The sequence below is a fragment of the Coenobita brevimanus genome, chromosome 24 (genome assembly GCF_032717465.1).
Source record: "Coenobita brevimanus isolate Jiangsu-jjx chromosome 24, ASM3271746v2, whole genome shotgun sequence".
Lineage (NCBI taxonomy): Eukaryota > Metazoa > Arthropoda > Malacostraca > Decapoda > Coenobitidae > Coenobita > Coenobita brevimanus.
In genome coordinates, this window is record NC_136977.1 from 18,470,312 (window position 1) to 18,485,754 (window position 15,443).

General features: G+C 41.8%; 1 protein-coding gene across 1 annotated transcript in view; it reads right to left on the minus strand.

Annotated features, from left to right (window-relative positions):
• Nucleotides 1–14,780: 14,780 nt before the first annotated feature.
• The window catches only part of LOC145393435 (crustacean calcium-binding protein 23), a 176,603-nt gene continuing 175,940 nt past the window's right edge, over nt 14,781–15,443 (minus strand). The window contains exon 5 of the mRNA XM_080267532.1: nt 14,781–15,244. Coding sequence (XP_080123658.1) covers nt 15,140–15,244 — 105 coding nt within the window. The 3' untranslated portion in view covers nt 14,781–15,139. The remainder of the gene's footprint in view (nt 15,245–15,443) is intronic.

Sequence of the window (15,443 nt, forward strand, 5' to 3'; positions counted from 1 at the left end):
CTTGGAGCTAGTTTTCTAGCTCCACCCCGATCCTGGCGCTGGCTGGTCTGGCGAAAGGGTAATGCACCTGGACTGAGATGTTCATGCCAGGTGCATTCCAGGGAACAGGGGCACACGGCTCCATAAGGCTTACGTCTATATAGCACGGACGTCTCGTGCACCCTGACTACCCCTCCGTTGTCACCTCCTGGGGGTGTTGCGATGCCCTCCTCAGCTGTTACTACAGTATTTCACATCTAATAATCATGTCTTTCCATAGAGTGCAGCAAATATAATGAACAAAAGATGTCATGAGGAATTAATGTGAAATGAAAGATTTAGGAAGCTCGTGAATTTTTTTTTTTTTTTTTTCAAATAAATCGAAGTTGGAGAATGGAGCAGAACCAAGGCCCATAAAAGGTTTTATGGGCCTTGGAGCAGAACAGTGTAGACATATGAGGTGTGTGGTCGTGATGGTCTCGACAGTAGCAGATAATAGAATTTTCAAGACCCCTGGCACAACTTAAAAGCCACTGTATGAGAGAGAGAAAAAAAACAGGTTACAGTAAAATGCTGGCTGTGGCAGTGCAGACCACCACCACACCCCCAAGAGGAGGACACGGAGGACTAGACGGCACACGGAACGCGCCCGGGCAGTATGGTCATAAGTTCACCCGGGCTGTGCGCCCCTATTCCCCGGAACTCGCCTGCTGCCATCACCTTAGTCAAAGTACACTGCCTTCTGGGTGAGCTGACCACCGACAGGATTGGGGTGGAACTGGCCTAACAGTTCAGAGCAGCACCCCAGCCACGGCCTGTAGCCTTGCACATGAGATGGCCCGTAGCGCTCAGAGATTAAAGCGACAGCCTGTAGCCGCTCACCAAAAGGGCCACGGCCTGTAGCCGGGCACCAGAGACAGCCTGTAGCCATTCACAAAAAAAGGCCACGGCTTGTAGCCGGGCCACTGATTAGGAGACAGCCTCTAGCCGCTCTGCCCAGTGCTGCTCAAACTCCCTACAGAGACCAGCGACAGCCTGTAGCCACGTTGGGGAGAGAACAGTACGTCCCCTCTCCTTCTGTAGTTGCCTCAGAGGGCATGACACCGGCGACGGCCTGTAGCCGTGCCCGTAGGGAGGAGATGACCTGTAGCCGCTCCTCTCCTGCACGTCAACCTCCTTGCGGGATATCGGTGACGACTGGTAGCCATACCAACAGGCAGGTAACGGCCAGTAGCCACACTTCGCCTGCATTCCCGTCAGGGAGTTGGGCCCTGGCGACGGCCTGTAGCCATGCCGACAGCAAAGGGATCGCTTGTAGCCTCCCTCCGTCTGTTGCCCAAGGGAACCCGGCTATGGCCAGTAGCCGCACCAGGGAGAGACCTCAAAGTCTCTCACCCCCTATGACTCCACAACGAGACGGTGAGTTGTGCTCAGTCCTGCCCTCTGGCAGGAGCACAGATTACCCTCCTGTCCACCCAGACCGAGGCAACCTCTGTGAGGAGGACCACTGCCCTGAGGATTGGAGCAGAGGTCCCATACTGTCCTCGGGATTGTTCTCCCTCTGTCCGGAGGAAGAGGGCGCCCAGGTGACGGACTCCGGCAGGGAACGATGCTGCAGCCCAGCCCTGATGGCGGTGCCTCCGGCAGAAGACCGCAGCCGGCACCCCTCTGAGGACATCCCCCGGACCCCCTGTCGAGCCCACTTCCCACCCCAACAAAGGCGACACCCGTCCTCCACCAGGCGCCTGAGTGAGCGCCTCGAACGCCTGTTTGACCCCAGTCCTGAGGGCCAGACCCCATTCCCCAACCTCGACAGTGAGGGTCCCTTTGCCACACACAGCCCGAGCCCCAGCCGAGAGACGACGCCCCTGAGAGTAGTCCCGTGGCCGCGGGACGAAGGAACTCCCCAAGGACCTCTGCCTACCCCAGGCCGAGAGTTATAAGCCCTGAACCTCCCCTTTCCCCAGCGTAACAAAGTGGACCTAAAGAAAATTTACAGTGAACAGTGAGGCCGGCACGTAAGGCAGCAGAGTGAGTTTACCGTGATACAGTGTACAGTGAGGCCAAGTAAGAACGTAAGATCTTGAGTACAAAAGTACAGGCAGTGAATACTACAACCAGTGACCCCGGGTCGCCCCCTGTAACGGCGCCTGTAAAATAGTGCTATCGATCACTCCCCTCCCTTGTGCAGAGTCAGTAACATTCCCCCCCCCCCCGTGCTCAGTCTATAGCCTAAACTTAGTGTCAGAACAGTGAACTCCTCACGACAGTGCCTCCTCACCACGGACAGTGCAATAGTGCCTTGGCCCTCCTGAACCAGACTTAGACTACTGTACATCTAGTAGGCCTATCCTGTGTGATACTCTACCCACTAATACTGGCCAATGTATTGATATTTGCCTATGAGATTGTGTTAGATTGTCTACCTGTTTCACAGCAGTTGAATTTGTCAATATACGTGTAAGGTTGTTGCCCTGTGTTTTTATGCCCTGGCCCTCTCCTATTTGTCTAAGCTCCGGTCTAGAAGGGGAACCCAGCTGCACGGGAAGCCGCCCCTTAAACACCTAGCATAACATACAGATTCTTATGCAGTGAATATGGAGGCGTCGATGCCTCATCCATTGCTGACGTATTTTGACAGGCGGTATTATAGTTTGTCATGATAAGATGTAAGAGAAAACGAGTCCAAATCATAATAGAAAACGCAAATGGCACTGCATGAACGCTGATAAAATCCAATTAACCTTATGATTATGCCAACGGGCGAGTCATATAGATACAGATCAGCGATTTTCAACCAATGGCCGCGACGCATCCGTAGGTGTGCCGTGGGAGTTTAGATGAATACAATAAAAAACGAGAACAGGCCGTGGCTTCAAATGGAGGAGGACTTGAGGGTATACCTGTCAACCATTTGACCTCGGACAAGGAACATCATGAGACACACAGAGCGCAGGTTTCCTACTGATTTTTTTATGTAGGCAAAGTTTTTTTTTTTTTTTTTTTTTTTTGCTCATGTCTGCATTTGAATACAATATATATATATGAAAGTTTCATGTTATTTTGTTAATGAATTGGCTTCTTTTTCAATGACATCATGTTTCAGTGTGTAGTAATAACAAATATGCACATAACTTTCAAACTCTTTTGAAAACCACGATCAACAATATACTTTTTGGCAATAGAATTAATAAATTATTAGCTTTTTATATTTACGAACACATTCTTATTCGTTGTTTTAAATGATCAAAAACTTTCCTTGACCATTTTAGTGCCTGGCTCACTGTGCCGCGAGATTAGGCAAAGTGCCTGAATTTTATCTTTAGCGACTTGTAAAGGAAGTTGGTGTGGTTTACCTACACGCGATGGCTACGTCTTCAACTCTGCTGAGAAGCGACATCAAGAAGTCATTTTTAAGAACTGACATTATTACAATACGGAATTTTCCATTGTCTTCGTATATCCTTTCCATCCTTGTACTGTACAAGGAAGATCAAGCTGTTTATAGGCTTACTTTGGCAGTATAGTCTGAATAAAATGAAACGATTTAATTCACCCGAGAGAAGACTCCAACACTTAAACGGTTCTTCAGATTTAACGGTTTTATACACCAATGTGAGTCCCAGTCCCTTCCATACATTACTGGCACTGACCCGTCTGCCTTGCCACCATGGTCATTCACTGTTATATCTGCCCTTGGACTACTGGCTCCATCACTCCTTTCAGGTAATACAGCGTCTGTAACCTATACAGATTATATGATAATTATGTAAGTAAAACTTCCGACATACACGGAGAGATGGTGATGTGGAGGGCCTGCTGGAGGTGCAATTGCTAGTGTCTTCGTGCTCCTGGGACCGGAGACGGAAGAGTGGCAAGAGGAGCGATGATGTTTGCCCCTCAGAACACTTACCCTGTCCTTGCTGAGGCATGAATGGACTCCTGCAAAGCCCAAGACATCCCCATCTCTAAGGGTGTTGCAGTGCTCTGGGCCGTCCCATGAAGGGGCCTTGGAGCAACAGAGTACAATATACATTGAGAATTGCTAACCCAGAGGTAACCATTGATCAGCCAATACGGTTTGTTCAAGAGGAGCATGATATGAACAGGGGGTTCATCATCCTTACTGATCAGCGCTAGACGTTTAGTGACTGATGCGAGAATAACAGAATTGCTGCTGGGAAGGTTTGGCTGATGATGGTGGCTTCTGGGGGATGGCGATGGTGGTGCCTGACTAGTGATGGCGATGTCTGGCCGGGAGTGGTAATGTCTGGGTCATGGTGATGTCTGGATGGTAGCGGAATAAGCTGCAAAATGGCGAAAATCTGTGCCAAGTTAACATGAAAAAGTTTATTATTCTCGTAAATGTGTCCTCCTAGCACGAAGACGTCTGTGATATTTTAACGGAACCCCGTGCCACCCTCCACACCACCCTTTGTTACTTACCATTCGCCCTCATATGCTTTGGGATTGGCAGCACGATGCCCTGGCCTCAGCTCTCAGGGCCTCATACCTTCACCACTTTACAGTGACTCTATGTTGTAGTAGTAGTAGTTGTTCCTCAGGCAGTCTGGCCGAACAGCCCCGTGTCCCTTAGGAAGGCCATGGCCGAGACCGGGCTTTCCCACAGAGCTCTCAAAGAGTGTATGTTGTGTTGTTGGCGTAGGTGATTGTGTGCAATGCAGTCTTCCATAATGTGCTTAATAGTATGGGGTTCTGTGTTGCATCCTGGGCAGGCATCAGCGACGGAGTCACCAGCCTCTTCTGGTAGCTTAAGAGGGCTGGATGGCGCCCATATCTCAGCCTGGCCAGGTGGGCCCTGTCCTCACGAGAAAGATAGGATTCAGAAGGGTGGATGTCAGGAGGCCGTGCATGGAGCTGTGTGTTGTCTTTAAGTGACTGAATGGAGCGGCGAGTGATCTGAGTGTGGATATGCTTCTGGAAGCTGGTCCGAGGTGGGCGAGAGGGGAGAGATGACAGTATTTGTTCTTACCTTACCTAATTGTTCTTACCTAATTGTATCTTTACAGGAATGAGTCAAGCTCGTACTGTCCCGTGTCTTAAACCATATTTATCGTACATATCCTTAAATTCGTGAATTGTTTTGGCACACACTATTTCATTCGGTAGTGCATTCCATTGATCAATTGCTCTGTTTGGGAAACTGAATTTCCTTACGTCTTTATCACCTCTCCTTATGCAGTTTTTTGCCGTGTCCTCTTGCTGATGCTTCTCCATATGTTAAGTAATCATTTATGTCTATTTTCACCTTCCCTGATATGCACTTACATAGCATTATCATGTCACCTCTTTTCTTTCTCTCCTGTAGTGTTGGTAGATTTAGTTTATTTAGTCTTTCTTCGTAGTTTAGGTCCCTTAAGCTTGGTACCCATCTTGTAGCGGCCCTTTGAACTTTTTCAATCTTGTCTATATGCTTTTTGAGATGAGGACTCCAGACTACTGATGCATATTCTAGGGTTGGTCTAATGAATGATGTTATTATCCTTCCTAGCATGTCTTCATTTATGTATGTGAATGCTATTCTCATATTTGCAAGCAGTGTATACATGTTCCGTACCTTCTTGCTGATGTGGTCAGCCGGAGATAGTCTGTTATTGATAATCACATCTAGGTCTTTCTCTCTTTCTGATGTGTATAGGGTTTTATTTCTTAACTTATAATCCCAATCAGGTCTTTTTCCACTTTTTTACCAAACTTGATTACATGACACTTGTCCACATTGAATTCCATTTGCCATGTACTACTCCATTCATGAAGTTTATTTAATTCTTATTGTAGCTCTTTACAAGAGTCTGTGTTAGTAATTCTCCTTTGTATTTTTGCATCATCTGCAAACATATTCAGATAGCTCTCATTTCCAGTGTTACTGTTTATATCATTTATATACACTAAAAACATGATTGGTGCCAGCACTGAACCCTGTGGTACTCCACTAGTCACTTCTTTCCATGATGAGTAGTTTCCTCTTAGTACTGTCCTCATTTCTCTTTTTATGAGAAAGTCTTGCATCCAACAAAACAATTTGCCTCGAATTCCTCCTTGATGGTACAGTTTCCATAAAAGTCTTTGGTGTGGTACTGTGTCAAAAGCTTTCTTGAAATCTAAATAGATACTGTCCACCCATCCTTCCCTTTCCTGTATTGTGTTTGTTACTCTGTCATAGTAGCTCAACAGATTAGTAACACATGATTTTCCTTTTCTGAAACCAAACTGTCTTTCTGTTATCATACTGTGTTCTAGATGATTTACCCAAGCTTTTCTTATAAGCTTTTCTAATACCTTGCTTACAACACTGGTCAGTGATACTGGTCGGTAGTTGAGTGGATTTTGTCTATTTCCTTTCTTGAATAAGGGGACAATATTTGCATTTTTCCAAATATCAGGTAGTTTACCTTCACTCAAGGATTTCTTGAAAATTAAAAATAATGGTTTACTTAACTCCTTTGCACATTCACGTAATACCCAACATGAAATTTCATCAGGACCACTTGCTTTTCCTCTGTCTAATCTACTTAACTCCTCCGGTATTACTTTTTATGCTATTTGTATATCTGGTAGTATGTGTGGACATGCGTGTTCCACATAGTCCCTCTCAAAATTTTTTTCTTTTGTAAAAACTAATTGGAAATTCTTATTTAGTGCTTCACAGATATCTTTCTCTTGTGTATAAGTGATTCCCTTGTCCGTAATGGATTGTATTATATCTTTTAATTTGGTTTTGCTTCTGATATAGCTGTAAAACAGCTTTGGTTGATCACTACTTTTATTTATTATATCCTCCTCAAACTGTTTTTGGGCTTCCCTCCTTATTCTTGTATAGTCGTTTCTTGCCTGTTTGTAATTATTATACGCCCTTTCACTATTGTGTCTTCTGTATCTATTCCACAACAAATCTCTTCTTTCTTTTGATTTTTTACATTCTGTATTGAACCATTTCTGTATTTTCTTATCTGCTTCTTTGTGCTGTGGGATGTACTTCTGGACTCCTATTTCATAAAATTCACAAAACTTTTTATATACAGCATTTAAATCTTGTCCTCTAAGCTCATTTTCCCATTCAACTTCTAAGAAATACTCCTTTAGGTCTTGATAATTTCCCTTTTTATAGTTTAGGCTCTTTTTGTAACTATCATTGCTGATTACTGTGTCATATGCTATCCTGAAGTTATAATTTAGTACCGCATGATCGCTTTTGCCGAGTGGAGGGTGATATATTAAACTGTCAATATCATTTTCTTGCCTAGTAAATATTAGATCTAGCACTGAAGGTACATCAAGTCCTCTTTTTCTGGTGGTTTCCCTCACATGTTGCGTTAGGAAAAACTCTTGTACGAGATCCAGGAGCTTTTGGTCCCAACAGCTTTCTTGGCTAATTATATCTAGAGTATTCCAATTTATATTTGTATTGAAATCCCCAGTTAGTATAATTCTTTCCGATTTCTCTTCCATTTTATGTAGTAATGATCTTATACTCTGAATTGTACTCTCTGCCAGGTCCTCATATTCGTCTCTTTCCCATGTGTTTGATCTGGGTGGCATATAGCCTACAAATTGGCTACAATTACATTACCTTCAGATGTGTTGATCTCTACTGCAATCAGTTCTACTTGTGATGGTATATCTAGTTTTATTTCCTTGACTTTTAGATTTTTCTTAGTTAATATTATAATTCCTCCTCCTTTTTTTAAATTTCTGTCTCTTCTCCATATATTGTATTCCTCTAAGTTTAGTATGTCATTGGATATCCTTGGTGTTAATTTTGTTTCAGTTAGGCATATTATTTGTGGTTCATTTTCTCTGACATAATCATTCATCTCTAGTAATTTAGATACCATTCCATCCACATTTGAGTACATCAGCTTTATCATCTTGTTTATTTCTTCCATCCTGTTTGTGTACCACTCTCGTACCTGCAATCCTATTACTTTGTAAAAAAAATTTCTTCTTCTCCTCTTCTGATCTTCCCTCATTTTTTGTTTTTGCTTCCTTCTTTTTCTCTTTCAGTAATTCCAGTTCCTCTTGTGTTAGGCATCTTTTTATCCATACATTTTTGAACTCCTCTTTTTCCATAAGATTCTTTGCATTTTTTAGTATCTCTTCCACAGTGTTTACACTCTGGAAAGTCACCTTTAGAGGTCTTGTCTTGCTTTTCTCGTATTTCCCTAACCTTTTGTGTTCCTCTATGTCTTTACTACAGATTTCCTCTGATACTTCTTTCAGTAAGCTCATTACATTTGCCATCTCCTCTTTGTCTCTTGTGATCTTGTTTTTTATTTCTTCCTCTTCTATACCAGTGATTACTATAGATTTGTTTATCTCTACTGAATCTCTGACTAACTTTGGATTGTTTTGGATTATTCTTTTCACTTCCTTTTTAATGCTTTTTTCCTCCACCCTTGTTTCTAGGTCTTTCTTTACTTTCACCATTTCAGCATACGTGGTTTCTACATAATTTTTGTAGCTTTGCACAGCTTCATTCACCTGTGTTATCTTCTCCTCAATATCACTGCTCTGGTCTATAAGACTGCTTGCTTGCCTAATTGTCTCTGTGTCATTTTTGAAATCTTCCATAACACTCTCGTGATTGACTACTGTACTTGCCATTTCACTCACTTTCTTCCTAAGCGTACTCAGTTCCACTGTTAGTTCACTGATGGTTGTGTCTTTCTTATTGGCCTCCCTTCCTAGTTTTTCTATCTCTTCCTTTTGCAAGTGCATTTGCTTCTTTATTTCATCAATTTCATTTTTGAAAGCCATTTCCAGTTTGTGTACACGTTCAACCAGTCTATTGTGAGTCTCCACTTCAACCATTCTTGGTAGAAATCATCATTTTGCTTTTTACTTTTATCCCTTTTCTTTTCCAAATTTGTTTTACTAAAGTATGTATCCATTTTGCAATACTAAAATAACAGAGTATGTACTTACAGAGTATGTACACTTTCCCCGTGTTGCTGTAGTCTAAACAAACCCAGCTGACTCAGCGCATTTTTAACTCGTGGTTCTTCTTTCTTTTGTTTGAACAAGTCTTGTTTAAACTTATTATTTTTTTCCTTTTAATAATGAAAAATCATTTAGTCTAACCTGGTACAGAGCTTGACTCATACAAAGATACTAATTTAGGTAATGCCACTGGCCGTGTTGTTTCGGTACGGAGCGCCGATGTCGGACGTCTGCCTTGGATGACTCCCTCTGTGTGTGGGTATGGTATCGTGTGCTGGGTGTTGTTTTGATGTTCCTTGGTGTGGGTGGATGTGCTGCCATGTATTGTAGTGGATATTGTGGGTTTGTGGAGGCTGCAGCAAGAAACTGGGTGCCTCTCATGTCTAGGTGGTCTTTGACTTTGAGGACTTTGGTTTTTTGATGTAGGTGGTCTGTGGGTGTAGTAGCTGTGCAGCCTGTGATTATTTTTAGGACCTTGTTCTGTATGGTCTGTAGAGTCTTGTAGTGTGTTCTGGTGAGGTTAGAAGCCCAGGCAGGGCTTGCATAATTCATCAATGAACGTATGTATTGTTTGTATACTGTAGTGGTGGTTTCTTTGTTGTGTCCGAATGTTGTATGGGCAAGTGACCTCAAAGCATTGAGTCTTGATGTTAATTTATTTTTAATGTTTGTGATGTGTTGTTTAAATGGCTGATGTATGTTACACCAATGATTTTGTGTGTGTGTGTATGTGTGTGTGTGTGTGTGTGTGTGTGGTAGTGGAGTGTTGTTTATGGTGAGGTGTGGGATGTGACTGTGTTCTGCTGTCCAGTTTGTAAGAAGAGTCACTGTAGATTTGGCTGGGGCTATTTTGACCCTGTTTGTGGTGAACCATTCGTGTAGCGTGTTGAGGTAAAGTTGAATGATGTGTGCAGATGTGTTTGCGTTTTGGTGCGTACATGTAAGTGTTATATCATCTGCATAAGACGCTATGTGTATCTGTGGTGTGTGGGGTGTGGGTATGTCGTGCATGTATAGGTTAAAGAGTGTAGGGGACAAAATAGATCCTTGGGGGACGCCGTTTGTGAAGTTTCTGATGTTTGAAGACTGACCGGCAAATGTTACGTGTGCACATCTGCCTGCTAAGTAATTTGCCAGCCATCTTTTTGTGTTATTGTGCATCTTTGTGTTGAGTATTTTGTTTGTGAAGATGTGGCGGGGGATGGCATCAAAAGCTTTGCTGATGTCTAGTGTGATTAGGAGTGTTCTGTGTGGTGGCCTAGCTGAATTCATGCCATCGAAAACTCTCTGTGTAAGGTCTGTAAGAAGGGTGTTTGTGGAGTGTAGTGGCCTAAAGCCATGTTGTGACTGGGCTAGGGGAATGTGAGGTGTGACTAGTTGTAGTACCGGTCGTTCAGTGACTTTGGAGGGGGTGCAGAGGAGTGTGATGGGGCGATGTGAGGAGGGTAACGTGGGGTCTTTGTTGGGTTTAAGGATAGTGATGATATTGCCATGCTTCCAGATGCTGGGTATTATGTTGTGTGAGTAGCTGTAGTTTGATATGTTGATGAGTGCTTGTATGCCTTGTGGTCCTAGGTGTTTAAGGTGAATGTTGCTTATGTTGTCTGGTCCACAGGCAGATGAGTGCTTGAGGTTGTTAATGATGTGCTTCGTCTGGTTGTAGGTGAAGGTGCATAATCTGGGTCTGTGGGGAACTGTCTCTTACGTCGGATGATACGTCGTTCTTCGGGATGGGGATTTTGATGGCTGACTTGTGAAAAGTGATTGATGAGAGTGTTTGCTTGTTGTTTGTTTGAGGGTATGGTGTCTGTTGTTCTGATGGCTGCGTGTGATTGTGTGGTGTTGCTGTTGGAAAGTGTGATGCTGTTTAGTGTTTTGTAGAGTTTGTTGATGTTTGTTTTGTGGTCAAGTGTTTGGAGGTAATTTTTCCAGTTTAGTGTTTGCTGTTCTGATATTTTATTGTTTATCTGAGTGTTGAGTTCTTGTATTTGTTGTATGGTGTCTTGTGTATGGGATGTTGGGGAGTGTCGCAGTGTGTCCCGTTGTCTGATGAGGCCTTGAATTTCTAATGTGAAGTTGAGGTTGTGTCTCTTTCTGTTGCCTCTAGGGATGTGTCTTTTGTCTGCGTTTTGTATAATTGTATTGAAAGTGTGCACAGCGGTGTTGATGTTTGTGATGGGTGTACTGTTTAGTGTTTCGAGATGTTCTGTTTCAGTTACAAAGGCCTCCCAGTTGGCTCTCTTATAATTGGTGTATGTGTGTTTGTGGCCAGCTGGGGTGATTCTGGTTTTGGTAATGATGATTGGGAGGTGATCAGAACCTAGGGTTTTGACCACTCTCAAGGATGTAGTGGGGGCGAGGTTTGGGGAGCAGAAGGTGACGTCTGGAGATGATGGGAGGAAGAGGGCTTGGTGTAGGATGTGGGTATGTTGGTCTAGAACAGTGACTCTATGTTAGCTTGTGTCGTTGCATGACAGCCATCAGGTTTGGTACCCACAGCACTATATATATATATATATATATATATATATATATATATATATATATATATATATATATATATAGTGCTGTGGGTACCAAACATGATGGCTGTCATATATATATATATATATATATATATATATATATATATATATATATATATATATATATATATATATATATATATATATATATATATATTATACACACACACACACACACACAGCCGTTTGAGTGTCCACTGCAGGACTGGCCTATCCCGACCGAAGTGGGGACGATACAGCCAATGAATCTCTACCAAGTGGCCTAGGTTGTCTGGTAGGGATTGTATGTAGGGTAAGAAGTGCTTGTAAGTGTAATTGTAGTGTTGGAGTGGCTTTGGATGTGTGTGTAGTCTGTGAGCCAAGTGTAATCGGCCCGCGCAAGCCGACTGGGTGCAATCATACTTTATAGTATGCGACACTGGTTCAACCACAGCACCCGTTATATCCGCCAAGCAGTATGTGGCCAGAAAAACGCTCCCAAAGTTTATTACCCTGGCGGGGCGCGAACCCTCACGCACACTTTACCACAGAGGCTCCATATATATATATATATATATATATATATATATAAAACATACGCCCTTTCTTGACATAATTCTTGCCATTTCACAGCTGACTTGCAGTCGTTAGACCGCACGACCACTGAAAGGGATGGTAAGAAAAAGAAGTCTGTTAGGCGTGTTAGCTTTAATACTTCGGACTCTTTTACTGGCTGATCAGGTACTGAATAAGAGACAAAGTCTGTACCACCCTTATCAGCCCCTTTTTTACATGGATGGAGAAATTGTATTTCTGTTGCATCCTAAAGAAACCTTGTACAGATAAACTAGCTTAAGCAGCAGTTCCTTAAATTTTTCATTAAATTCTGAAAATGAAAAAAATACATATAAAATAATCCATTAAAACAGTGTACATAATACAAGTCTATGTTCGTCTTACAGTACTGTAATATTTCATTATCACCCCTAACTAGCAAAGAACTCTGAATCTGGACTGAACTATCACAATACTCATTTTGAATCAACACGAAATTACCAAACAAAACTTGTGCAAATTCAAGATAATGTGGGAAAATGTCTTTATATTATGGTACAAATAATGTAAAACTAGTGACTGCTATTGATCCCGCCCTTCTAGTAATTCATGAAACGTTAGGAACTGTTATGAGATGAATTCAGAAATGACTGGGTGGAAATACTAGCACCAGTACGTTCTCGATGATGATACGATGCTATTAAGACTACATACCAGTAAGACTGGAACTGGGAGTTTGCACAATACCATGTTCAATTTAAGTATGAGTGGCCCAGGAAAAATAATTATTAGCTATGTTGTGGCAAATTATCATAAAGATTACGATGCGAGGCTTTTGCATGTCCTGGATGTGCCACCGATACTTTATAACTGTGAAGCATTTAAACATTGATCTTCGGCATCATTTTGTTCTCAGTCTGATAGACAATGAACAAAACTTATTGTGAGGAACATGCAAAATCTAAATACGTGTGTACTCAGCAGGGGAGCAGTGTTACACTGTCCATTAAAAATGTTAATAAACGATGTTAGTAATAACTGACTCTGGTAGCCGTACCTAATTTTTTAAATTTTATCTGAGGGAGAAAATATAATTACATCACCAAAGTAATGAGTTACAAAGTGACGACAATGTATGCACAGACTCATTTTAATGTATGGAATGTTGTATACAGCATTCATTGGCAGGCATTGTGGACAGCACTTGGAATATCTGAAATATGCGGTAGATAGGAGTAATTCAGAATGAGCATGAGGTATCCAGTCAATAATAAGGGCAGAAGAAGGGAAGGATGTTTATGTTTCATTGATTACTAATTTTGATCTACTCAATAAAACAGAGCACAAGCGGTGTGTGAAAATATACGTTGCAAAGCCAATTACAGGAGGTTCACTGCCGTAACTTGGTTACATGGACTCTTGGAGAACAGATGACTAGCTAAATGGATTTAGAACTGGGAATTAGATATGGGAAGTAGATTGCTTAGTATGAACATTCTTGTTTAATACTCCGATATGGTGTCAGGTAATAAAGTGACTGAGTTAACATTACATACCAATAACATCTCAAGTTCAATGCCAGTAGCGATGAAAGTTCCATTTTTCTTTTAGGATATGCAAATGATATTTTCAGTTATGCATAAAAATAATATAGCCTACACCTTCTTCTTCTACTTATAATTAAACATACTGTATACACATGATGACAAAATGAAGTGCAGTATACATGGTCCTTCATTAGCAATCATCATTATGAACCTGACCTTTTTTCCCACCTAAGGATGAGGTTCTTTCGTTCGTTTTAAGATTTCCTCCACCTATAGTGGAGTGAAGTACCAGACTAAGAAAATACAATGACTGCATCCATAATGATACCTTAAACAAAACTGATATTCAAGTTATGACTGTAAAAAAAAAAAAAAAAAAAAAAAAAAAATGCACACTCGGTAATTCACAATGAAAATATTCACCGTTTATAAACTTTTACTTCCATATACAACTTATTTTACTATGTCGCCCCAACTTTCCATGGGAACTGTTCACGTAACTGAGAAATTTCCGCAGCGGCCCAAGTGCACTCGTAGATATCTTCCAGGGAGACTATGTTACAAATTTGTCTCTGCTGAGAGAAGTCTGGACAATGGAGCAGCAGAGGTAATGTGCTGTTTGCGTGGTATCAGAAGCGCTTGCATGTTGAGTTCGATTTTTTCTTTTTCTTTTTTCCCTTAATGTCTAATGATTTAAGAGCACTGAATTTTCTGGTGGCTAATATGGTATTCTGTACATGAAAAGTGAATGTCGTGTGTGTGTGTGTGTGTGTGTGTGTGTGTGTGTGTGTGTGTGTGTGTGTGTGTGTGTGTGTGTGTGTGTGTCATAAGTGATGTCCTGTAGAGTAAAGGTTCTGTCTATAAAGGAATCTAACGGCACTTGGGGTAAAGAAAGTGCTAATTCTTTTCTGATGTTAGTAATGTAACTGGGAATGTCTGTGTTAAGACTAATACTTTGTTTTGTAGCATCATTCTTCTCACAGAGTGAATTAACATTGTTTGTTTTAGATACAATTCTGCATCTAGGGTGCTGTCCTTTTATGCTAAGGTCTGTGGCACTGGAGTGTATTTCGATGGTGAGGGATGGTTCTGGCTAGGGAAAGTCATGCATGAATACCAAATATGAATATTACATTACATGAGTGAAGTTATGTCAAATATATTGTAAAAATACAAACAAACAACAGAATTCACATTCCTATTATCATCAGCAGTATCGGTTTTCTCTCACGTCAAACTGATATCACTTCACAAAAGCAGTTTACAAGACACTGTATCAGATGCATGAGACTGCATTTGTTAAAAACTGGTAGCCTTACAACGCCACATGTTATACACACATTAGCTTGCAAATGGTAAATTAAACTATACTGATTGCACGGAGAAGAACCAGAAAGTCTTATGAGTAAAAGAAAGCCAAAATAGATCCTAATTCTTTAACAGAGTGTTGCATAAGTTACATATCTTCCTCTTGTAACAGTGTTAATGGTTGTTCCTTGCAAATCAAAATATGGCTGCACAATGTATTATTACAGCATTTCATTAGCTTCAAAAAGCATAGGAATTTGATAGTGTGCATGAAAATACATAAATTTATTTAATACCCCAAGCATTACGCATCATGAGGTCGAAGTAGGCGTCGTGGTCAATGGAGGCGCTGATCCCTGAGTAGTAGTCAAGGAACTCGTCACGCGTTATCTGCAAGGAATGGCACCTGTTAATTATTACCAACACAAGAGGAATGGCACCTATCTGTTGTTGCAGCAGTGGGGGCACGGAAACACTAGGGATATGGCTGCTATCAGTCACTGGCATGGCAGCTATCAGTTGTAGACATATGTATCAGTTACTGCCAACCCTAAGGAAATGAGAACTATCAGTTACTGGCAACACTGGA